Source organism: Borostomias antarcticus (assembly GCF_949987555.1).
Source record: "Borostomias antarcticus genome assembly, chromosome: 8".
Classification (NCBI taxonomy): domain Eukaryota; kingdom Metazoa; phylum Chordata; class Actinopteri; order Stomiiformes; family Stomiidae; genus Borostomias; species Borostomias antarcticus.
In genome coordinates this window covers 18,723,234-18,748,952 of record NC_140241.1, presented here as the reverse complement: position 1 = coordinate 18,748,952, position 25,719 = coordinate 18,723,234, and the positions used below count along the sequence as shown (strand labels likewise).

General features: G+C 51.8%; 1 protein-coding gene across 1 annotated transcript in view; it reads right to left on the bottom strand.

Moving 5' to 3' along the window:
- The window catches only part of kdm2bb (lysine (K)-specific demethylase 2Bb), a 29,839-nt gene extending 4,711 nt beyond the window's left edge, over positions 1 to 25,128 (bottom strand). Inside the window, 18 exon segments of the mRNA XM_084442674.1 lie at positions 331 to 1,403; positions 1,527 to 1,856; positions 2,064 to 2,150; positions 2,475 to 2,618; positions 3,777 to 4,022; positions 13,828 to 13,914; positions 14,007 to 14,307; positions 14,309 to 14,435; positions 14,993 to 15,119; positions 16,827 to 16,942; positions 17,303 to 17,456; positions 17,790 to 17,883; positions 22,881 to 22,987; positions 23,149 to 23,327; positions 23,912 to 23,958; positions 24,075 to 24,153; positions 24,242 to 24,386; positions 24,992 to 25,128. Coding sequence (XP_084298800.1) covers positions 331 to 1,403; positions 1,527 to 1,856; positions 2,064 to 2,150; positions 2,475 to 2,618; positions 3,777 to 4,022; positions 13,828 to 13,914; positions 14,007 to 14,307; positions 14,309 to 14,435; positions 14,993 to 15,119; positions 16,827 to 16,942; positions 17,303 to 17,456; positions 17,790 to 17,883; positions 22,881 to 22,987; positions 23,149 to 23,327; positions 23,912 to 23,958; positions 24,075 to 24,153; positions 24,242 to 24,386; positions 24,992 to 25,024 — 3,476 coding nt within the window. The 5' untranslated portion in view covers positions 25,025 to 25,128.
- Between the last annotated feature and the right edge of the window lie 591 nt (positions 25,129 to 25,719).

Here is a 25,719-nt window from a genome sequence, read left to right as displayed (position 1 = left end):
GGCCCCATGAGAACCGCCCACGTCTGAGAACCGCCCACGTCAAGTCCCAGACGCACTGGAAGAGTCTGACGCTAGCGTTTTGAAGTACACCAATTGTTTTAAATGGCCGATCACGCACCAAAAGCGTTTTGAGGCGAGTCAAACTGCCTTGACGCTTCTACTCCCAACTTGTTTACATTTTGGAGCGTCAAATGGGGACAAATCAATCTAAATTAAATCAGCTCCCTATCAAAGCTGACGCCTGCAGTGCGCCATAGGAGCGTCAAATGAGGTGAGTCAAATGAAGCGCGTCAACTGACTCTTCCAGTGCGTTTGGGGCTTTATACTCACCACCTGTTCCAGGTCTTGCAGACGCGCATGCAGACACACAGGTCTCTGTGCGTCAGGTGACTGAACACCGTCATCCACACCTCCCTGCGCATCACGTGGGTCTGTCCGTCGTCCAGGGACAGCCGGTCGGGGGGCGGGCTGATGGGGGGGGGCCGGATCACGTGCCGCTCCATCTGGATACACTTGGGTGGGGACCTGCAGGGAGGGGGGCGGGCGCAGAGGGGCACGATGGGGGGGCTCCGGTTCCATCCCAGGGGCGAGAGGTCTCGGGGCGTCCCGTTCACCTCCTGCCCCTGAGGGTGGAGCCAGTCTCCAAGGTCACTGCTGCCGTTGTTGAGAGGCCGCCTGGGTTTGGGCTCCTCCCCTTCACTCTCAGGCTCCGCTTTCACGGGCCTATGGTTCTGATTGGCCAGGCTGTCCTCTGTCTTCAGCGGTCGGCGGTTTTGATTGGATGAGCCGTCCTCAGTCTTAAGTAACCTGCGGTTGTGATTAGTGGTCGAGTCCTCCATTTTCAGTGGTCTGCGATTCTGATTGGCCGAAGAGTCCTCTGTCTTCATTGGTCTTCGACTGCGATTGGCCGGGCTGTCCTCAGTCCTAGGTCTGCGGTTCTGGTTGGCCAGACAGTCCTCTGTCTTCTGGATCTCCAGGTTGAGTTCTTTGCTCAGCTCCTTGCTCAGCTCCTTGTTGGGGAGGCGGCGGCGGTGCTGCTGGGCCTTCAGCTGGGCGGGGCTCTGGGCGTCGCCCGGCTCACTGCTGGGACCTGCACGAGGAGAGCTGGAAGATGATTGGTCACTCTCTCTGGCTGCCGATGTCCTCAGTAGTGGACTAAGCACAGTCTTGGCTTTATCCTCTACACCTCTGTCTTTCCCCTGCTGTACCTCTTCCTCATCCTCCTCCTCCTCTTCCTCCTCCTCCTCATCCTCCTCCTCTAGCTTCTCCTTGACGGCTGCCCTCTTCAGAGGATATCTGTCCTCCTCCTCATGGTCCTCCTGCTCTTCTTCCTCATCATTCTCGGTCTTGATCGACCGCAGCAGCTTGGGAGTTAAGGGATCATCAGGCTTTGAAGGTTTCTTCTGTGAGGGGAAAATAGAAAACATTCAATAACAGGGTCGAAAAGTTCATATTCCAGTCAAATGTGTTAAATGTTGATGATAAAAGGACGAAACAGGTTCTTGCTTGCGATTCCCATTTCCTACCTTCTTCTTGAAAGCGACGGGTTCATCGTTGATGTCAAACAGCTTCCTCTTCTTCCTCAGGGGGTTGTCTTCTAGCCTGGGCCGGGCCATACCATCCAGAGACAGCATGGGGGGGCGTTTCTTTGGAGGCTCCTCCAGCTTCCTTTTGGGGGTGTCCTCTCGTTCTAGCTTCCTCTTCACAGCCATCGCCGTGGTCACAACTGCTGTTGTTGGCACGCTGGGCGGGTCTGGTTCCTCCTTTATGTCCCGGGTCAAGCGTGGTTCCTTGAGCAGAGACCCCGGGAGGTTGGACGCGTATTTGAACCCTGGTCCTCTTTTTTGCTTGACGGCCAAAAGGTGAGAAAAGGAGAGACAACTTTATACCTTTTGCCTTTTGGTTTTGGGACACCATCATCGTTCCAAACTACTGCCTTCAAAACATCTACATGGGCTCGCTGATAACTCTGACAATACAGAGTCCAGATATCCCAGCTTTACATGACCCTCTGTTATGAAGTGTGTTCTACTCTGTGAAAGGACACCCAGGTAGATGCTTACTTTCCCGGTTTTCCCTGCATGGTTGCACTTCGGACACTCCCAGCAGTTCGGCAACTCGTCGTTCACAACTCCGCCAGAGTCTTTCACCTGAGAGAGAGCAGAGGAGTGAGAGAGAGCAGAGGAGACAGGATAGAGAGAGAAAGAGAGAGAGAGAGCAGAGGACGCAGGAGAGAGAGCGAGAGAGAGAGCAGAGGAGGCAGGACAGAGGGAGAGAGAGAGAGAGAGACAGAGACAGAGACAGAGAGAGAGAGAGAGAGGAGGCAGGACAGAGAGAGAGAGAGCAGAGGACACAGGACAGAGAGAGAAAGAGAGAGAGAGAGAGAGAGAGAGTGTGGAGGCAGGACAGAGAGCCAGAGCGCCAGACAAAGACGCAGCCCTGGAACAGCCTCTGTTCTGTATGAAGACATTTACCTTGAGGCAGGCCGGATGGACGATCTCATTGCAAATGGAGCACTCCATGAGCATGAGGTTGAACTTGTTGTCCTCGTCCTCCACGGTGTCCTCCTTCCCCGCCTCCCCACAGACCAGACACACCGCCGTGTGAGGCAGCACCGGCTGAGGGCAACAACACACCCACATCAGCTCCACAAAACACCCACATCAGCTCCAAAACACACCCACATCAGCACCACAACACACCCATATCAGCACCACAACACACCCATATCAGCACCACAACACACCCACATCAGCTCCACAACACACCCACATCAGCTGCACAACACACCCACATCAGCTCCACAACACACCCACATCAGCTCCACAACACACCCACATCAGCACCACAACACACCCACATCAGCTCCACAACACACCCACATCAGCTCCACAACACACCACACAACACACTGTGAATGAAATTCAAGTCTCACCAAAGTGTTGTTTTCCTACTTGACTGTTGTTCTAACTTTGTAGTTCGTTCTCATAGATCAGTCTGTTAAAACTACAAATTATTCCTGTGTGACATCACTTCCCTGTCCTCTTCATCCTGAAACTATGTCACTTCCTTTTTCACTGTATAACCTATCGACCTCGTCCACATCTGACTCACTCTGCCCGGATTCACTTCCTGTGCTAGAGTCCGACTCTGCAGAATCGTAACAGAATAAAACTATTGCCTTTGTTTAAACCCAGCTTGATCGACCACTCAGCGTGTTCTTTGAAATCTAAACTAAACCAACTCAAGGTTTTTTCCTTAACACCACCCACATCAGCACCACAACACACCCACATCAGCCCCACAACACACCCACATCAGCTCCACAACACACCCACATCAGCTGCACAACACACCCACATCAGCACCACAACACATCCACATCAGCCCCACAACACACCCACATAAGCTCCACAACACACCCACATCAGCACCACAACACACCCACATCAGCACCACAACACACCCACATCAGCACCACAACACACCCACATCAGCTGCACAACACACCCACATCAGCACCACAACACACCCACATCAGCATCACAACACATCCACATCAGCACCACAACTCTGGGTTCAGAGTGAAAAGGCTTTCCACTGCACTGCAACACTGGTGATTTATGGAGGGAAATGAGCAACGTACCCTTAACATCTGCAGTGTGCAGGGTAGCTTCCTCTAGCCTACAGTATGTTTAGTGGACAGTGAGGTCGGGTTCTGACAGTGAGGTCGGGTTCTGATTCGTTCTGTGCTTTTTTCCTTACAGGAGACCTACCGCGATGCACTGCCTCATAATGCAGGACTGCTTCATGCGTCCCGGTCCTCCAAACTTCTTCATGTCTTTGCAGAAGTGACACTCGCCGCATTCGGTGCGCAGACATGCTTCGCACTTCCTGCAGCGCGTCCTCCTCCGGCGGGCGCCCGACGTGCTCCGGCTGGCCGACAGCTTGACCGCCGCCGCCCCCGCCACCACTGCTGGGGACGCCGCCATCCTGGGTTTGGGCCGGTTGGGAGGCCGCTGCTGAGGAAAAACAGGGAGGAGTCAGGTGTCTGGTAGTGTAAGGCCAGGGAGGAAGTGAGGTCAGGTGGACAGGAAGTCGGTGCTTCAGCCTCTTAGGGCTCTGCTGTTTGTTGTTGTTATCCCCAGTCGACCGATGAATCGGTTTTGACGATTCGAGGGCCACGTTGGTGTCTACAATAGAAAACATCAAGCTGAAGACATTGTTTTGAAGTGACGTACGACACACCAATGCTGCCCAGATAGATCAAACTAGCCATGAATGCCAGGTCAGGTCATCCCCCTTCTCAGTACAAAACTGAAAACGGGAACAGAACTGCCCTCCAGTGGGAACCAACACAAATCATTTGCACTTAAAACATCCTAAAAGCTGAAGAGAGGGTGATGTTTCCCTAGCAACACGTATTGCATATGTCCAAAAATTAACCACTTTAGATGGTTTAATGTAGTAGACAAAGGGCACAAGTTGAAATGTGCTGTAAAATCTAACTGGAGTGGCAGTGAGAGATGGTGAAGGAGGGACTTCTTTGAAGTTGAGCACTTTCCATTAGAGTCTATTTCCTCCTGACAGTTTATTTAGCTCTGTTATTTTTGGCTCACAGCCACATGCTGAAACAATGTCCATGTGCAGTCATGCGCCAAACACACACAAACACACACAGTAGCTGATCGAGATGCACTGTACTTGTACAGAAACAGGAACATACACATTATACATGGCCGCTAAAGCAGGGCTGTTCTGAAAACACACACACCGTCATCTAAGGTAAACTCATCTCTGCAGATAACAGCCTAATTCAAATTCTACATCAAAGGGATTCTGCGCAGTGATTGCAGACAGCTCTGTGCGTGTTTGAAGAGGACTGTGCATTCAACAGTAGCAAGCTGTACTTCACTGAGGTGACGCTCCCCAGTTGTTTCCATGGCATCACTGTGCCGGTCATGTTTTGCATTCCAGCGATCTGGTGGTGATTCAGACGGACGCTGAGCAGCTTTGCTATTCAGAGCACAGAGAGAGAGTTTCCTCTCATGCTGTGTCCTACTGTACGTGATGCGTGCTACTGTACGAGATGCATCCTACTGTACGTGATGTGTCCTACTGTGTTATGTGTCCTACTGTGTTGTGTGTCCTACTGTGTTGTGTGTCCTACTGTGTTGTGTCCTACTGTACGTGGAGAAGCAACATTCTGGTTGCAGCGTTGAATCCTGCAGCACCGTGTCCACAGAGCTGCAGTTCTCCCCGCGCTCACATCTGCACCAACAGGAGGAACAGGTTCTGTTAGGGTAGAACCACTAAACCAACAATAACGGCCGGGATGAGGACCGGTTCTTAACGTGTTCCTTCAACGGAATGGTTACGTCATTAAGTTCTCCATCAAGTTAGAAAAACAGTTTGGAGATTTTACAAAACGTGTGATCACCATTAAATCAGAGGAATTTATGAACCTGCCTAAAGAAGAGCAGCAGAGTCCTGCAGCCACACCAGCAGAGCAGATTCCTCCAACATCAGCATAGCAACAGCGCACCCAGTCCTGCTATTCCCCTCTCTCTCTCACACGCACGCACGCGCGCACGCGCACACGCACACGCACACGCACACGCGCACGCGCACACGCACACGCACACGCACACGCACACACACACACACACACGCATGGAACCAATTAGAGCTGACATAAAACACTGGGCTAATGTTCCACAAACCAGAGGACAGCATGTATTCTACTGTGCCCTGTACATATGACAAATGAACCGACTTGAACTTGAGATCAATCTGATCAACACATCTCTGGGTAGGAAAAAAGAGCAGTGTGGTTATTGTAGGGATGGATGAGGGCAGTGTGATTATTGTAGAGATGGATGAGGGCAGTGTGGTTATTGTAGAGATGGATGAGGGCAGTGTGGCTATTCTAGAGATGGATGAGGGCACAGTGTGGTTATTGTAGAAATGGATGAGGGCAGTGTGGTTATTGTAGAAATGGATGAGGGCAGTGTGGTTATTATAGATGGATGAGGGTAGTGTGGTTATTTTGGAGATGGATGAGGGAAGTGTGGTTATTGTAGAAATGGATGAGAGCAGTGTGGTTATTATAGATGGATGAGGGTAGTGTAGTTATTTTGGAGATGGATGAGAGCAGTGTGATTATTGTAGAGATGGATGAGGGCAGTGGATGAGGGCAGTGTGGTTATTGTGGAGATGGATGAAGGCAGTGTGGTTATTGTAGAGATGGATGAAGGCAGTGTGGTTATTGTAGAGATGGATGAGGGCAGTGTGGTTATTTTGGAGATGGATGAGAGTAGTGTGATTATTGTAGATGGATGAAGGCAGTGTGGTTATAGATGGTTGAGGGAAGTGTGGTTATAGATGGATGAGAGCAGTGTGGTTATTGTAGAGATGGATGAGGACAGTGTGGTTACTGTAGAGATGGACAAGGGCAGTGTGGTTATTGTAGGTATGGATGAGGGCAGTGGGGTTATTGTAGGTATGGATGAGAGCAGTGTGGTTATTGTAGAGGATGAGAGCAGTGTGGTTATTGTAGAGATGGATGAGAGCAGTGCGGTTATTGTAGAGATGGATGAGAGCAGTGTGGTTATTGTAGAGATGGATGAGGGCAGTGGATGAGGGCAGTGTGGTTATTGTGGAGATGGATATTGTGGAGATGGATGAAGGCAGTGTGGTTATTGTAGAGATGGATGAGGGCAGTGTGGTTATGGTAGAGATGGATGAGAGCAGTGTGGTTATTGTAGAGATGGATGAGGGCAGTGTGGTTAGTGGAGATGGATGGGAGCAGTGTGGTTATTGTAGATGGATGAGAGCAGTGTGGTTATTGTAGAGATGGATGAGAGCAGTGTGGTTATTGTAGAGATGGATGAGGGCAGTGTGGTTATTGTGGAAATGGATGAGGGCAGTGTGGTTATTGTAGAGATGGATGAGGGCAGTGGATGAGAGCAGTGTGGTTATTGTAGAGATGGGTGAAATCAGTGTGGTTATTGTAGAGATGGATGAGGGCAGTTTGGTTATAGATGGTGAGGGAAGTGTGGATATTTTGGAGATGGATGAGGGCAGTGTGGTTATTTTAGAGATGGATGAGGGCAGTGTGGTTATTGTAGGTATGGATGAGGGCAGTGTGGTTATTGTAGGTATGGATGAGGGCAGTGTGGTTATTGTAGGTATGGATGAGAGCAGTGTGGTTATTGTAGAGATGGATGAGAGCAGTGTGGTTATGGTAGAGATGGGTGAGAGCAGTGTGGTTATTGTAGAGATGGATCTACAATAATCACACTACTCTCATCCATCTCCAAAATAACCACACTGCCCTCATCCATCCCTACAATAACCACACTGCTCATCCATCTATAACCACACTGCCCTTGTCCATCTCTACAGTAACCACACTGCCCTCATCCATCTCTACAATAACCACACTGCCCTCATCCATCTCCAAAATATCCACACTTCCCTCATCCATCTATAACCACACTGCCCTCATCCATCTCTACAATAACCACACTGCTTTCACCCATCTCTACAATAACCGTACTGCTCTCATCCACTGCCCTCATCCATCTCTACTATAACCACACTGCCCTCATCCACTGCCCTCATCCATCTCTACAATAACCACACTGCTCTCATCCATCTCTATAATAACTACACTGCCCTCATCCATCTCTACAATAACCACACTGCCCTCATCCATCTCCACAATAACCACACTGCTCTCAACCATCTCTACAATAACCACACTGCCCTCATCCAGCTCTACAATCACCACACTGCCCTTATCCATCTCTACAATAACCACACTGCCCTTATCCATCTCTACAATAACCACACTGCACTCATCCATCTCCACTAACCACACTGCCCTCATCCATCTCCACAATAACCACAATGCTATCATCCATCTCTACAATAATGTAGGTATGGATGAGGGCAGTGTGGTTATTGTAGGTATGGATGAGGGCAGTGTGGTTATTGTAGGTATGGATGAGAGCAGTGTGGTTATTGTAGAGGATGAGAGCAGTGTGGTTATTGTAGATGGATGAGAGCAGTGTGGTTATTGTAGATGGATGAGAGCAGTGAGGTTATTGTATAGATGGATGAGGGCAGTGTGGTTATTGTGGAGAAAGATATTGTGGAGATGGATGAAGGCAGTGTGGTTATTGTAGAGATGGACAAGGGCAGTGTGGTTATTGTAGAGATGGATGAGGGCAGTGTGGTTATAGATGGATGAGGGAAGTGTGGATATTTTGGAGATGGATGAGGGCAGTGTGGTTATTGTAGAGATGGATGAGGGCAGTGTGGTTACTGTAGAGATGGACAAGGGCAGTGTGGTTATAGATGGATGAGAGCAGTGTGGTTATTGTAGGGATGGATGAGGGCAGTGTGGTTATAACCACACTGCCCTCATCCATCCCTACAATAACCACACTGCTCTCATCCATCCCTACAATAACCACACTGCTCTCATCCATCTATAACCACACTGCCCTTGTCCATCTCTACAGTAACCACACTGCCCTCATCCATCTCTACAATAACCACACTGCCCTCATCCATCTCCAAAATATCCACACTTCCCTCATCCATCTATAACCACACTGCCCTCATCCATCTCTACAATAACCACACTGCTCTCATCCACTGCCCTCATCCACCTCTACAATAACCACACTGCCCTCATCCACTGCCCTCATCCATCTCTACAATAACCACACTGCTCTCATCCATCTCTATAATAACTACACTGCCCTCATCCATCTCTACAATAACCACACTGCCCTCATCCATCTCTACAATAACCACACTGCCCTCAGCCATCTCTACAATCACCACACTGCATTCATCCATCTCCACAATATCCATCTCCACAATAACCACACTGCCCTCATCCATACCTACAATAACCACACTGCTCTCATCCATCTAGAATAACCACACTGCTCTCATCCATCTCTACAATAACCACACTGCTCTCATCCATCTCTACAATAACCACACTGCACTCATCCATTTCCACAATAACCACACTGCCCTCATCCATCTCTACAATAACCACACTGCCTTCATCCATCTCCACAATAACCACACTGCCCTCATCCATCTCTACAATAACCACACTGCTCTCATCCATCTCTACAATAACCACACTGTCCTTATCCATCTCTACAATCACCACACTGCCTTCATCCATCAGAGATGGATGAGGGCAGTGGATGAGGGCAGTGTGGTTATTGTAGAGATGGATTAGGGCAGTGAGGTTACTGTAGAGATGGATGAGGACAGTGTGGTTATTGTAGATGGATGAAGGCAGTGTGGTTATAGATGGATGAGGGAAGTGTGGTTATAGATGGATGAGGGAAGTGTGGTTATTGTAGAGATGGATGAGGGCAGTGTGGTTATTGTAGATGGATGAAGGCAGTGTGGTTATAGATGGATGAGGGCAGTGTGGTTATTGTAGAGATGGATGAGGGCAGTGTGGTTATTGTAGAGATGGATGAGGGCAGTGTGGTTACTGTAGAGATGGATGAGGGCAGTGTAGTTATAGATGGATGAGAGCAGTGTGGTTATCGTAGAGATAGATGAGGGCAGTGTGGTTATAGATGGATGAGGGAAGTGTGGTTATGTAGATGGATGAGGGCAGTGTGGTTATAGATGGATGAGAGCAGTGTGGTTACTGTAGAGATGGATGAGGGCAGTGTGGTTATAGATGGATGAGAGCAGTGTGGTTATTGTAGAGATGGAAGAGGGCAGTGTGGTTATCTATGGATGAGAGCAGTGTGGTTATTGTAGAGATGGATGAGGCGGGGAGACAAGAGGGCTGATGGGAGATGCAGGCGGCAGACAGGATTAGAGGGATATTGGGGGCATGTTAATCTGAGGTGGATTCTGGGGGTCTATTTTGGGATTACAGACTGGGGGTCTGGACAGAGCCAGGCGGGGTCAACTACAGAGACGAAGCAAAAAAAAAAATAGTCCTGCTACGTGATCAGTGGAACACTTCCATATGTCACTAACAGCAACAACCAGACACATTCTGCTCATTTCCCCGTATCTGGTTAACAGGTTCCATGTATCTCATATGACAGGCTGCCGGCCCTTCAGTGGCCATCAGAGGCTGACCTCAGAGACCACAGGGCCAGCCAGGGAGAGGAGGTTCTGGGCAGCCCTCTGCGTCGCTCTGGTCCTCCCTGTGGGGATGATGAAGTGAGACTCTGGTCCCACAATCTTAACTGACCGCTCTATTTATCACCCTGGAGTGACATATCTCCATGAAGTGACAAACTAAATAGGCCATGTGTTAAAGCAGGACTAGTCCAGTGTGGAGGTGAGGTGTGTTAAAGCAGGACTAGTCCAGTGTGGAGGTGAGGTGTGCTAAAGCAGGACTAGTCCAGCTGTCATCTTGTCTCAGCAGCGCTGCCTCCTCTGGGGGGTGTAGAAGGGGAGCAGGTACAGTCCTACTGGACAACACAGTCCTACTGGACAACACTGTCCTACTGGACAACACTGTCCTACTGGACAACACTGTCCTACTGGACAACACATCCACACAGTCTCAGACCCCACTGCGCTGTGATGAAGGTCAGCGTGATGAGGATGAGGAAGACTACGATACACAAGAACACAACTGATACGCTGTGCTGGAAGGACAGGGATGAGACATCAGGTCCTCCCAGCAGAGAACCAACTACAAACACTTATCACCACAGAACTGGCTAAATCACATATAATACAGCTGATATTCATGGTGGTAGGGATTTAGCAGCGTGTGAAATATATCCCTTTCACACAAATAAAGGACAAGTTGTTCACATGTGGAACAGAGCACCCTGACTGGGTTCAAGAACAGCTAAACACCAGCCAATCACAGCAGACAGGAAGTGAACCCCAGTAGCCAGGCCAGTGTGATCAGGCAGGGATATCAGCCTCGTAAGCAAACAAACAGCCCTGCTATCAGACGGGAACATCACGAACAAAGAGACCATTTACATCACCAGCAATAACAGGGAGGAAGAGAACGTCTCCCGTCTCAGGCCTGGTTCTGCAGAAATCAGCAGTCCAATGTTGTCATAACACCTCTGTATCCAGTGTGTTAAAGAGGTGGGGGTCTGGTTCTGCGTGCAGCGCTTATAAACAAACATGTTCCTCTCTGCCAGCCCGGCCACACAACCTCCTCTGAACCCCCCTCCTCCAACATGCCCCGCTCATTCACACTTTCTACACATTCTAGCAGACAAATGTGGAGATCATAGTCTAAATCAATATTTATAAATCAATATCTATCTATCTATCTATCTATCTGTGTATAGAGTATATAACATGTTATTATAACCTGTCATTCATTCTCATGTCCTTGGTTCTGCAACAACCAGTAAGTATCCTGCAGGTAGTGTATCTGTGTGAAGAGCCCTCAGGCTCAGCCTGCTACTCCACCTCACAAGAAAAACAACAACAGAGCAGAACGGAGAGAACGAGAAAAAGGAGAAAACGAGACCCAGAGCCGTTCTCTCCAGGTGGTTCCATTTCCCCAGCCTCTCTGGGCTGACGCCGACATTCCTCCGCTGGCCTGGGGGGGGGTGCTGCTCTAACCTGCTCAGCCTCCGAGTCGTAGTCCTCATCGTCAGCGCTCAGCGACATGGCCATGGCTGCTCTTCACACGCTCAGCTCCCCGCTAACCGACATGGCTGCAGCCTCAGCCTCCTCCTCCCTTCTGCTGCTGCTCCTACTACCACCGCTGCTGCTGCTGTCTGCCCTCCTCCTGCTCTGCCCTGCTCTCTCCTCCTCCCTGCTCTCTGCCTCCTCCCTGCTCTCTGCCTCCTCCCTGCTCTCTGCCTCCTCCCTGCTCTCTGCCTCCTCCCTGCTCTCTGCCTCCTCCCTGCTCTCTGCCTCCTCTACAGCCAGAAGCAACACAGCACAGCAGAGCAGCTGCCTCATGAATATGGACCAGCGAGCTCTGGAAGGGGCCAGCACAGGGAAGCCAGGGAGCCAATAGGGAGCCAACATGCTAATCACGTATTACCATATGTAGTGGGGGGGGGGGGGTTATCTCCCTCCAGTGAGGAGAGGAAGAATGCAGAAAACAGAGCGGGGATATTCATGAGAAGAGGAGCAGGGGGCCGGAACAGCCAATCGAGGGACTGATGGCGTTTCATCACAATAAGAGCCCAGGGCGGGGCCCCAGAGAGGGCAGGGAGTGGCCCCAGAGAGGGCAGGGCGGGGCCCCAGAGAGGGCATGGAGGGGCCCCAGAGAGCCCAGGGGGGGGGCCCAGAGAGGGCAGGGGGGGGGGCCCCATAGAGGGCAGCTGGGCGGGGGGGGGCGTTTAAGAGTCCTCATTTCCACTCCTAAAATCAAACACAAAAGGAGCGCCGCTGCTACTGTCTCAGCCGCTGCTCTGCAGGAGATTATTCTGGTCTGTTGCTTTCCTGCCTTTGCTCAGCATCCACTGCGTTTCTCTGGCTTCCATTGCTCTGCCCTCAGCTGCACTTCCAGCTGCATTGTAGGTCATCAGAGCATCCCAGTATAGTGTTTCAGGCAACACACACACACGCGCACGCACGCACACACGCACGCACACACGTGATTATTACAAAATTACCACTTGACCCACCTGAGGTATCATTATTACAAAATGACCACTTGACCCACCTGAGGTATCAGTGTCCACTGCCTCTCCATCCAGAATACAGGACATGTTAAATAAACAATACCAGCCCGTTCTCTGGGTCGGATTCAAGTGGGCTGAACATTTCACTATTAACAACAGCAGCCTTGTGGGAACTGATGAGGAGATAATCCAGGTAAAGAGGTTCATTGCTAGAAGGGTCAGTAGCAGACACTGAGCAGTAGCGCTCGGTTCGACGTTAACGATCCAACGATCTTGACACACTGGAGGACATCCAGCTGTGAGAGAGGAGGAAGAGGGGAGGACCCCCAGTTGTGACCCGGAGGAGAGGAAGAAGAGGGGAGGACCCCCAGCTGTGATCCGGAGGAGAGGAGGAAGAGGGGAGGACCCCCAGTTGTGACCCGGAGGAGAGGAAGAAGAGGGAAGGACCCCAGCTGTGACCTGGAGGAGAGGAAGAAGAGGGGAGGACCCCCAGCTGTGATCCGGAGGAGAGGAGGAAGAGGGGAGGACCCCTAGTTGTGACCCGGAGGAGAGGAAGAAGAGGGAAGGACCCCCAGCTGTGACCTGGAGGAGAGGAAGAAGAGGGAAGGACCCCCAGCTGTGACCCGGAGGAGAGGAAGAAGAGGGAAGGACCCCCAGCTGTGACCTGGAGGAGAGGAAGAAGAGGGGAGGACCCCCAGCTGTGATCCGGAGGAGAGGAGGAAGAGGGGAGGACCCCTAGTTGTGACCCGGAGGAGAGGAAGAAGAGGGAAGGACCCCCAGCTGTGACCTGGAGGATAGGAAGAAGAGGGGAGGACCCCCAGCTGCGATCCGGAGAGGAGGAAGAGGGGAGGATCCCCAGTTGTGACCCGGAGGAGAGGAAGAGGGGAGAATCTCATCATCTGGCTCATTTGCCGGCGCTGCAGCAGTCTGCTAAATCACAATTATGCAAACAAGCAGCTCCAGTGGAGGGACGGAGGGAGCTGAGCGATAGACGAGAACGAGGAGAGGAAAGAGATGAAAGGGAGGAGAGAGAGGAGAGAGAGGAGAGAGAGAGACAGTTGCCTAAGGAAGAGAGAGATACACAATAGGACCTGTTGCAGTCATTTAACATCCTCTCTCTCAGGCGTCTCTCTCTTTCCCAGCCCCATCTGTTGGACGGATCCCAGCAGCCGTGGGTCCATCATCCTCCAGGTCTCACCTTGACGCGTTTCCTGGGCCAGCACACCACGGGCACACCGGTCACCGCCATTTTGGGGTCATCATCTGCGTGTTCCTTCAGAACCACCTGGAAGGGAAGAGAGAGTTGAGAGGAGCGGTTCTGCAGGATCAGGCCAGTTAGGGACCCTGTGTTGGGTCAGATGGGGTGGTGGTACCTACCTTCATGTCCTCCAGCAGGGCCTGGGGGTCCTCTATGCCCTCTGGGACACACTTCTTGTTCTCAGGAAGGGACTCCAGCTTCTCCACCAGGGCCTTGAGGCCCTTCAGCTCAAACCCGGTTAGGTGGGTCCATGTCCTCAGCGCCTCGGAGCCGGGGGAGCCCGGCGGCGTCCTGGGGAGGTCTGGGGGACGCGTGGACGAGGGGACGCAGCTGTCCTCGGAGTCGTGGGACAGGGCTGCAGCTCTGAGGGGCTGGGGGCTGAACCTCCTGCTGACCGGAGAGCCGGGGTCATCCTGGCCGGGCGGGGGGCCCGTCTCTGACCCCCCCCCCCCCCCGGGCCTGGGTCTCGCCCGGGCACCAGTCCTCGTCCATGTCCTGACTCCGGGAGTCGGAGGAGGGGCTTCCTGAGCCGAGCTTCGTCTCCAGGCCTAAGACGGGGAGGACAGGAGACAGAGGGGACGCTGGCTGGTCAAGTCTGCTGCCCTCAGGGACATTAGCAGTCCTTCTATCACCATCAGGCCCTGTCATGACCGCACGCCTGAGCTACTCATTAAATGGAGGTCAGAGGCATCATTGACTCTCAGCACATTAGAGCTGTAGCCGACGTCTGAGCGGTAATTACGACACGAGCGCCAGGCTCCCTGTGGAGCACTCAGGAAGACACCAGGCAGGGGTCAGTTAGACCAGGCAGGGGTAAGTTAGACCAGGCAGGGGTAAGTTAGACCAGGCAGGGGTCAGTTAGACCAGGCAGGGGTCAGTTAGACCAGGCAGGGGTCAGTTAGAGGCCACACCAGGCAGGGGTCAGTTAGAGAGGCCTCACCAGGCAGGGGTCAGTTAGACCAGGGAGTGGTCAGTTAGACCAGGCAGGGGTCAGTTAGATCAGGGAGGGGTCAGTTAGATCAGGGAGGGGTCAGTTAGACCAGGCAGGGGTCAGTTAGACCAGGGAGGGGTCAGTTAGACAGGTCATGACGTGGTGCTGGCTCACCCGTTAGCGGAGACTCTCTGCGGAACTCTGGCGCCAGGTGGGAGCGTCTGGTCAGGCAGTGGACGTAGCTCTCCAGGACGTACCAGCACATCTCGTGGTAGAACGGGTAGCGGAACTTGGAGTGAACCTGAAACGGCGAACAGGAGCATGATGACCGCCTCTCTCCCCCCGGAAACACACGGCTAGATTTATACTCATCCCTCTGATTTCACACAGATCAGCACTCAGGGTGATCACCCTCTCCTCTGGAGCTTCTAGCATAGTTTCTGTCTAGAGGTACACACACACCGCACGCACACACGCACACACGCACGCACGCACACACGCACGCACACACGCACGCACGCACGCACACGCACGCACACGCACACGCACACGCACACGCACACGCACACGCACACGCACACGCACACGCACACGCACACACACACAGCCACCCCCATGGAGCCCAGTACACAGATCTGCTGGTCAAGCCGTTCTTTCTGAAGGAGCCAGCATGGTGCAGTACGGCTACTCATCCCACATGAGAGCGTCGTACCCTCATCCATTCCATTACAATGATTACCTTGACCTTGTTACTGGACAAAACACGGGGGAAATCCTGCTCACCAGTCTTCTGACTTGGTCTCTGAGGCGCCATTATTACCCATCACACCTCCTCTCAGAGCAGGGTTAGGGTTCCCATGAGGGACAGGAGGAGGAGCTGATCTCAGATCAGATGTTGGATAATCATCACGTCCCGCTGACTGGTTTATTCTCCTCTAACCCTCTCGTACTGACCACACACAGCTAACCCTCTCCTACTGACCACACACAGCTAACCCTCTCCTACTGACCACACACAGCTAACCCTCTCCTACTGACCACACACAGCTAACCCTCTCCTACTGACCGCACACAGCACTGTCCTCCATGGAGGTCACACAGGTTCACACACACACACACACAGACACACAACACACACACACACACACACACACACACCGGGTGCATGTGTGAAAAGAGGAGACAAACAAAGCAGGCGCCTTTACACACTTTCCCTGCGATGTTCAGTCACTGTCCCTGCGATGTTCAGTCACTTTCCCTGCGATGTTCAGTCACTTTCCCTGCGATGTTCAGTCACTTTCCCTGCGATGTTCAGTCACTTTCCCTGCGATGTTCAGTCACTTTCCCTGCGATGTTCAGTCACTTTCCCTGCGATGTTCAGTCACTTTCCCTGCGATGTTCAGTCTCAGTCTGACAAACACACAACATCGTCCATAACTCCAGTTATGTAGCACGTAGAGGAAGGCCTCTATTTAAACTGGCTTAGAACTGGTCTTTCCACACGAATATGGATGGACTTTTTAATAAAAGCAGCGCTTCGGCTCACAGAAACCTCACTCTCAAATTTGCATAAAGTCTGTTTCTCAATTCCACGCGTGAATGCAAATGACTGCAAATGCACTCTCAGCTCTTTAAACCCTTTCTCTAAACACCAACATTATCCACTCTGGATCCTTCAGGGAGGGGAGACAACCATGAGGAGAATGGGGGGGTTCAGTTAGTGTTAGGGTTGCATCAGATGATCCAGGCCAGAGCTTTGGGCAGTTGGGTTTAGGTTGAGGTATGGTTAGGTTAGGGTTACCTACCTTGGTCCTGTTCTCTATCTCGTAGATGGAGGGTTAGGGTTATGGTTAGGTTGGGGTTAGGTTATGGTTAGGTTGGGGTTAGGTTAGGGTTGGGTTAGGGTGACCTACCTTGGTCCTGTTCTCTATCTCGTAGATGGAGGGTTAGGTTAAGGTTAGGTTGGGGTTAGGTTGGGGTTAGGTTAGGTTAGGTTAGGGTGACCTACCTTGGTCCTGTTCTCTATCTCGTAGATGGAGAGCTGCATGGGGATGTTGAAGCTGTGCAGGATGTTTCCTCCAAACACCAGCGTGTCCTCGGGGGTGTAGACGGCGTGGATCCAGCCTGGAACGGACCACAGCAGAACAGAACAGGACCGGCTCAACCCAGAACAGAACAGGACCGCCTCAACCCAGAACAGAACAGGACCGGCTCAACCCAGGAAAAATGGGCCATGTAAGACGTGCTCTAGTGGATGTGCCTGGTTGTAGGGTTAGGGTGAGGGTGTGGGGTGGTGAGGTGTGCTTGAGGGGGGGGGGGGGGGGGGGGGGGTAAGGGTGAGGGTGGGGGTGAGGGTGTGGGGTGGTGAGGTGTGGGTGAGGGGGGGTTAGGTTGAGGGTGGGGGTGGGGGTGAGGGTGAGGATGGGTGAGGGTGGGGGTGAGGGCTAGTGAGCCAGCAGTAACGGAGCTGGGATGATCGCTCACCTGAGGGGATGAAGAAGGTGTTTCCCTGTTTGAGCTCCACCCTCTGGCACCCGTCAGCTCGGTCTCCCAGGAACACGTCGCTCTGCTTGCCGGACAGAACCCAGTCCTCGTACAGCGCCAGGTTGTGAGGGGTGGGGGGCACCAGCCAGAACACCTGGGGGGCACACAGGTATGGAGAGGGGCTCGGAGGGGCTCGCTTTACTACAACAACAGCCTAGGGTCCTACCATTCATGAATTAGATTCACTCATCACTTAGGCCTAAAATATCCTCCTCCATCAGTTTCTATATGCTCTTTATTGACCTGTGAAAGTTAGAATAATGTGACCCCTGAACACCCCGGCAGTAATGCTATGATCACTGCTGACACGGCAACTATCCCCTAACAACCAAGGGACCATCATGTCTGAAGCACATCTAAAGAAGCCTGACATTGATACCAGGCTCAGGAGAAAAGAGTAGAGCCATGATTAGAGCACTCAACTCACCTTCCCTCCCTTGAACACGTGGTACCACACTGACGTTCCCCCAAAGTCAATGTGGAAGTCAGTGTAGCAGCCCTTCACACTCATCAGACAGTACCTGGGTCGGAGGGAGAGGGGTGGTCAGAGGAGACGAGTAGTTATGAACGACGCCAGAGACCAAGTCATCCCTGTGACAGCAGACATGGTCGGCTAAAGCGCATTATACATCTAATTTGGAAGAAACAAGCATGGAGTTATTGAGAGTGATGCAAGTGGGTCAGTGGTTTCCTGTGCTCCTCCTGTCCTGACCCAGCCTGGGTCAGTGGTTTCCTGTGCTCCTCCTGTCCTGACCCCGCCCTCTTCCAGTCCTGACCCCGCCCTCTTCCTGTCCTGACCCCGCCCTCTTCCTGTCCTGACCCCGACCTCTTCCTGTCCTGACCCAGCCTGAATGCTGTCTGGATGTTTCAGTACATCTACTGTGCAGCTCTGGGACTAAATATGGAAGCTATTTTCCAGAGGAATGTCCTTGTGATCTATTCATCAAAGAAAGGCAACTCAACCCTTTTGAAACAGCTACAGGATCTGGTTGAAATGTCCCGTCAACACTCTTCTACTGTAGTTCCCACAGAATGGGCCGACAGAATACCTCACAACGCCACAGAATACCTCACAGAATACCTCACACACCACACCTCCCCTCTGGAGATGAACTGAGGAGTGACGAGGGCTCGGTGGGACAGAAATCCCTCTGTAATTCCGATAGATGGGTGGACTGAGAAGAGCAGCAGCTAAAGGCTATTCAGAGAACGTGAGCAAGCCTCAGATCTGAGTGGAGGAGAAGGAGCCGACTATCATTACAAGCCACAGAGTGGAAATATGGAACACAGATCCATCCGTTCTCTTGGTTGTCTGTTCCAGGTACAGGTAGTTAACCTAGGCTAGCACACTGCCTTCAGTTAACCTGGGCTAGCACACTGCCTTCAGTTCAGTCTAGTCACAGAAGTCAAGGCGCCAAGTTGTAGTTTTCAAGTTGCTGCTGCTGAATAGCAATCAGTGAGAGTACTGGTCCCCAGTGGACCGTCTGCTCTAACCCTAACCCTAACCCTCTGACCAACCTGAGAGGGCTGACCACTGCTCCCCCTCTGACCAACCTGAGAGAGAGAGGGCTGACCTCTGCTCCCCCCCTCTGACCAACCTGAGAGAGGGCTGACCGCTGCTCCCCCTCTCTTACCCTGACCAACCTGAGAGAGGGCTGACCGCTGCTCCCCCTCTCTGATCAACCTGAGAGATGGCTGACCGCTGCTCCCTCTCTAACCAACCTGAGAGAGGGCTGACCTCTGCTCCCCCCCTCTGACCCTGACCAACCTGAGAGAGGGCTGACCGCTGCTCCCCCTCTGACCAACCTGAGAGAGGGCTGACCGCTGCTCCCTCTCTAACCAACGAGAGAGGGCTGACCTCTGCTCCCCCCCTCTGACCCTGACCAACCTGAGAGAGGGCTGACCGCTGCTCCCCCTCTGACCAACCTGAGAGAGGGCTGACCGCTGCTCCCTCTCTAACCAACGAGAGAGGGCTGACCTCTGCTCCCCCCCTCTGACCCTGACCAACCTGAGAGAGGGCTGACCACTGCTCCCCCTCTGACCCACCTGAGAGAGAGAGGACTGACCTCTGCTCCCCCCCCTCTGACCAACCTGAGAGAGGGCTGACCGCTGCTCCCCCTCTCTAACCCTGACCAACCTGAGAGAGGGCTGACCGCTGCTCCCTTTCTCTGACCAACCTGAGAGGACTGACCGCTGCTCCCCCTCTCTGACCCTGACCAACCTGAGAGAGGACTGACCGCTGCTCCCCCTCTCTGACCCTGACCAACCTGAGAGAGGACTGACCGCTGCTCCCCCTCTCTGACCCTGACCAACCTGAGAGAGGGCTGACCGCTGCTCCCCCTCTCTGACCCTGACCAACCTGAGAGAGGGCTGACCGCTGCTCCCCCTCTCTGACCAACCTGAGAGGGCTGACCTCTGCTCCCCCCCTCTGACCCTGACCAACCTGAAAGAGGGCTGACCGCTGCTCCCCCTCTCTGACCAACCTGAGAGGGCTGACCTCTGCTCCCCCCCTCTGACCCTGACCAACCTGAAAGAGGGCTGACCACAGCCAGACCGCAGGATGACCTTGACTGAGGTAATGCTGGAAACTGCAAGCACAGCAGAAATGCTTACACTCAGAGAGAGTATAACCACACCCTGGGAGAGACCTGACTCAGAGAGAGTATAACCACACCCTGGGAGAGACCTGACTCAGAGAGTATAACCACACCCTGGGAGAGACCTGACTCAGAGAGAGTATAACCACACCCTGGGAGAGACCTGACTCAGAGAGAGTATAACCACACCCTGGGAGAGACCTGACTCAGAGAGAGTATAACCACACCCTGGGAGAGACCTGACTCAGAGAGAGTATAACCACACCCTGGGAGAGACCTGACTCAGAGAGATTGTATAACCACACCCTGGGAGAGACCTGACTCAGAGAGATTGTATAACCACACCCTGGGAGAGACCTGACTCAGAGAGAGTATAACCACACCCTGGGAGAGACCTGACTCAGAGAGAGTATAACCACACCCTGGGAGAGACCTGACTCAGAGAGAGAGTATAACCACACCCTGGGAGAGACCTGACTCAGAGATTGTATAACCACACCCTGGGAGAGACCTGACTCAGATAGAGTATAACCACACCCTGGGAGAGACCTGACTCAGAGAGAGTATAACCACACCCTGGGAGAGACCTGACTCAGAGAGAGTATAACCACACCCTGGGAGAGACCTGACTCAGAGAGAGAGAGTATAACCACACCCTGGGAGAGACCTTACTCAGAGAGAGAGTATAACCACACCCTGGGAGAGACCTTACTCAGAGAGAGAGTATAACCACACCCTGGGAGAGACCTGACTCAGAGAGAGAGTATAACCACATCCTGGGAGAGACCTGATGAGACCTGATGAGAACCTGATGAGACCTTATGAGACCTGATGAGAACCTGATGAGAACCTGATGAGAACCTGATGAGAACCTGATGAGAACCTGATGAGACCCAGGGAGGGTTGTGATAAACCAGGCCCCTGGTTCCTAGCGGATAAATAGCACTTAACCTACGGAGCTTTCCTCTGGACATGGTCAGCACACCCTGGGCAAGGAGCCCTGCGTCCTCCTGCAAACACCCCTCACACTAACTCACTCTCACACTAACTCACACTCACACTAACTCACACTAACTCACACTCACACTAACACCACCACCAACATCTAAACCCCAGCAGCTTCAGTCAGTGAGAGACGGAGACAAACCCGACCGCTACTCCTCTTTCTCTCTGAGGACCGGCTGGCTCAGGACCAGCGTGCTGCTCACTAGGAGAGAGCTACTCCTCTCTCTCTCTCTCTCTCTCTCTGAGGACCGGCTGGCTCAGGACCAGCGTGCTGCTCACTAGGAGAGAGCTACTCCTCTCTCTCTCTGAGGACCGGCTGGCCAGGACCAGCGTGCTTCTCACTAGGAGAGAGCTACTCCTCTCTCTCTCTCTGAGGACCGGCTGACTTGGGACCAGCGTGCTGCTCACTAGGAGAGAGCTACTCCTCTCTCTCTCTCTGAGGACCGGCTGACTCAGGACCAGCGTGCTGCTCACTAGGAGAGTGCTACTCCTCTCTCTCTCTCTGAGGACCGGCTGACTCAGGACCAGCGTGCTGCTCACTAGGAGAGAGCTACTCCTCTCTCTCTCTCTGAGGACCGGCTGGTTCAGGACCAGCGTGCTGCTCACTAGGAGAGAGCTACTCCTCTCTCTCTCTCTCTGAGGACCGGCTGACTCAGGACCAGCGTGCTGCTCACTAGGAGAGAGCTACTCCTCTCTCTCTCTCTCTCTCTGAGGACCGGCTGACTCAGGACCAGCGTGCTGCTCACTAGGAGAGAGCTACTCCTCTCTCTCTCTCTGAGGACCGGCTGACTCAGGACCAGCGTGCTGCTCACTAGGAGAGAGCTACTCCTCTCTCTCTCTGAGGACCGGCTGGCTCAGGACCAGCGTGCTGCTCACTAGGAGAGAGCTACTCCTTTCTCTCTCTCTGAGGACCGGCTGGCTCAGGACCAGCGTGCTGCTCACTAGGAGAGAGCTACTCCTCTCTCTCTCTCTCTCTGAGGACCGGCTGGCTCAGGACCAGCGTGTTGCTCACTAGGAGAGAGCTACTCCTCTCTCTCTCTCTCTCTCTGAGGACCGGCTGGTTCAGGACCAGCGTGCTGCTCACTAGGAGAGAGCTACTCCTCTCTCTCTCTCTCTCTCTCTGAGGACCGGCTGGCTCGGGACCAGCGTGCTGGTACTGTCTCTTTTACCACCCTGCCTCTATGGAACACACCACAGATGATTCCACTATCGTTACTGAGAGTGAACTAGAGAGGAGCAGAGAGAAACAGAGAGGGATAGAGTGAGGATACAGAGGGAGAGGGAGGGTGAAAGGGAGGACACAATTGGTTCTAGAGTGCTGGCTATTCCTCTATGCTGGCAGCTGATTGGCTGAGGAGGTTCTAAGCGGTCAGTGCCTCTGTGAAAAGGCCCCGGTGCCTAGCAACCACCTGGAGCCATCCTAAGAAGTGGACGACAGCAGCAGTATGCAGCACAGCGGGGGGGGGGAGGGAGAGAGAGAGAGAGAGAGAGAGAGAGAGAGAGAGAGAGGGAGGAAGAGAGAGAGGGAGAGAGAGAGGGAGAGAGAGAGAGAGGAGGGGGGGAGAGAGAGGGAGAGAGAGAGAGAGAGAGAGAGGGAGAGAGAGAGAGAGAGAGGAAGAGGGAGGGAGAGAGAGGGAGAGAGAGAAAGGGAGGAAGAGAGGGAGGGAGAGAGGGAGGGAGAGGCGGAGAGAGAGAGGAAGAGAGGGAGAGAGGAAGAGAGGGAGAGAGGAAGAGAGGGAGGTACAGAGGGCTGAAATACTTCAAAAAGAGGAAGAGGAATGATATTTACTCTTGGTAAAGCTGAAACATTTGGTTTGTGATTCACACTCAAGCAACTAGCACCAGCTAAGCCCAAAGAAATATGATGACACTGCACGGGAAAAAAGGTTCAACGCATGAAATATTAGAGGACATACCGCTGCACTTTGGGGTACTTCATCTCTGAGATGACGTTGGTTGCCTCCGTTTGTCTGCGTTTCAGATTAGATGGCCACATGTTGTCCACCCAGTCCACCAGATCCACCTAGGAAAGAGATGACGGTTAACGTCACAGCCCAGCGAGAGAACATAGGACCTTTTTTTGTGATTACCCCACCTGACAGACCACCTGCCCTCCCTGCCCCTCCTCCTCCTCCTCCTCATCATCATCATCCTCAGCAGCAGAGAGCAGTGTTGTCATCTCACCACCGTGGGTCTCTTGATGAGGTTCTCCAGCTTGGTGTGGCTGAACTCCAGGCTGATAACGTTGAAAAGTTTGTCCCGTTCCTCTTCAGGCATCTCGTAGTACCGCACAAACTGTGCCATGCTCATTTCAGAGCCTTTCTGAGTGCTGACGTCCATCACGTCGACAGAACGACGGCTGCCTGCAAACACGCACGCAGAAGACAAACGGTGACCAAGAGTACAAAGAGTTATGGCCTCATTATTAGTTATGGTCACACTCCATATAAGAATAAGAAGCGTGCCCCCTCACTGGGTTGGCCATCAGGAGAGCTCTCTAAACACAGGCTGTTCTCCACTGTTACCACCAGATGGGGTAGCTAAACCCCCCCACCCACCACACACACACACACACACACACACACACACACACAATCTGTAGACTTATCACGGTAGCACCGCACTTGATCCAGGTTAAACAGGAAAGTGGCCAAGACAGTGTGCTCTAAAATATCGACGAAATGTAAGAAAATAAAAGTTAGTCGTCTGATCTTTGATCCATCATAAGAAAACTTTGATATCAGGCAGAACTGTCAACTCATTACACTGTTGAGATCAAGAATCAGTCAACTCTGGTGGAGTGGGCGGATTTGAAGGTCTGGACCCAGACTAGAAAAAAAAACCAAACATGAAAGGCTTTAAAGTTCCCCTCTGCACCCACACTTCTTCACTCTCACTCACAGCACTGCACACAAAACTAAGGAATAAAAGTGTTCACCATACTTACCAACCAGACCTTTAATCTCACTGACGGTGAACTCTGGATCTGGCATTCTACATTTTTGAAAATACAATTCAGAAATGGAAAATGTACTGAACACCATCCAATAAACATCACTCAAGATTCAGGCATGAAAGCATACTGCTTAAACAACAAGCATTACTCTCACCTGATCCCCAGGCCATCTTTGATTTTGAAAATTAGGGGGACCTTTAGTGCCTCTCTCTGAACATACTCATAAGTGAAATCTGTAAGGCAAAGATGATGAAAATGTATTTACTTCTGCAAAGATTATTCATAATTTGCAAACCCTTCTGGAAGTAGATGCAGGCCTACCTTTGCCGTCCATCAAGTGGACGAAATTTGCATTGTATACATCACTAACGAGTTTGTCCTCCACACTGAAGCCCCTGATATTGGCAATTTCCTCCACGTCAGACAAATCCTCATCTTCATCATACATCATCCGGCAAATGGGGCGCTAAGGAATTCAAAACAAACGTTTGCATGTTTGATTAGCTTTTCAATACTTCAAAATAACAAAAACAAAAGAATGTCATTGAATTAGGCTACTTCTTATTCTAACGTGAATGCAGCTTCTCAAAAAAGGAGAGAAGGCAAAACAGAGACGCATGTGCTACACATGGCTAAAGCTAGCTAGCACTAACCTGCGCACAAGAGTAAGCTGGCTCCTACTAGATCTTCTGATATCAGCATGTAAATTAATTTATTAATTAGTGATCAGCACTGATCATATGCACGTAGGCTTAACTTGTTAGTAAGCAAATGGGTTAAAATAATAATCATAATTATTATTATAGCGAATGTAGCTATCTCATAATAGACTCAACAATAACGTGGGCATGTTCCAGCTGGAAACGTAGCTAATGTTAGCTAAATGTGGCCTCCCTTGGTTCCATGTAAGCACACAGGATATGCCATGAATGTAACTGAATCATGTGTAAATAGATAATTTAGCCACTAGCTAACAGCACACTTTCTGAGTGGAACAGTGAAATGCGGGCTATAGCTAAGCCGTTCTCTGGCCCAGGCGTTGGAAGAACAGAGGATCACGATGCTACACACCAGCCTGCGCCCAGGTTCAGCACTCGCTTCCATGATCTGAGCCTCGCCTGGCGTATCCTTTTAGCCCTTCATGTTGTGAGTAGATCAAATTCGGATGAACTCGCTAGCTATCACTTTCAGCTCCGAGTCAAAACAAAGTAGGAACCATTTGCTGAATTACGTCACCACCAGAGAATCAAAACATTGTTGAACAACGTCATGCGTCATTTTCAACGCTAGAAATAGAGCGCAACCAACCAGCAGTGAGGTTCTGGAAGTGAAAATCCCATTCATGTTCTGAATCGAGGATTTTGATCGTGTTGTAACCATCTAGAGTTACCACGAGCGCTCCATTTGTGAAACGGTGGTATATGCTCCTGTAGAAACCACAACTACGTATTATATCAACCTTGTTTTAAGAAAAACATGTTTTGTTTGCAATGTCAAAGAAAAATACTACACTACCCACACTCCTAAAGTGTAACAGCAACGTATCTGATTGGTGGAGCTCGCTGTTACCATGGACATGTTTGCTGCACCCATGTAGTGATCGGTCAGAACCTCAGTGGGCAGCAGCAAATGTAGTCCAAGATCTGACATATTTGTGCCCTACACAGGTGTGTCAATTTGTCTGATTGCATAGGATTCTATGCACTAGAGCCAATTAGACCACTTGATACACCTGTGGAGGACACAAAGATGGCAGGTCTAGGACTACATCTGGTACCCATGATTACCAAAGAGAATGT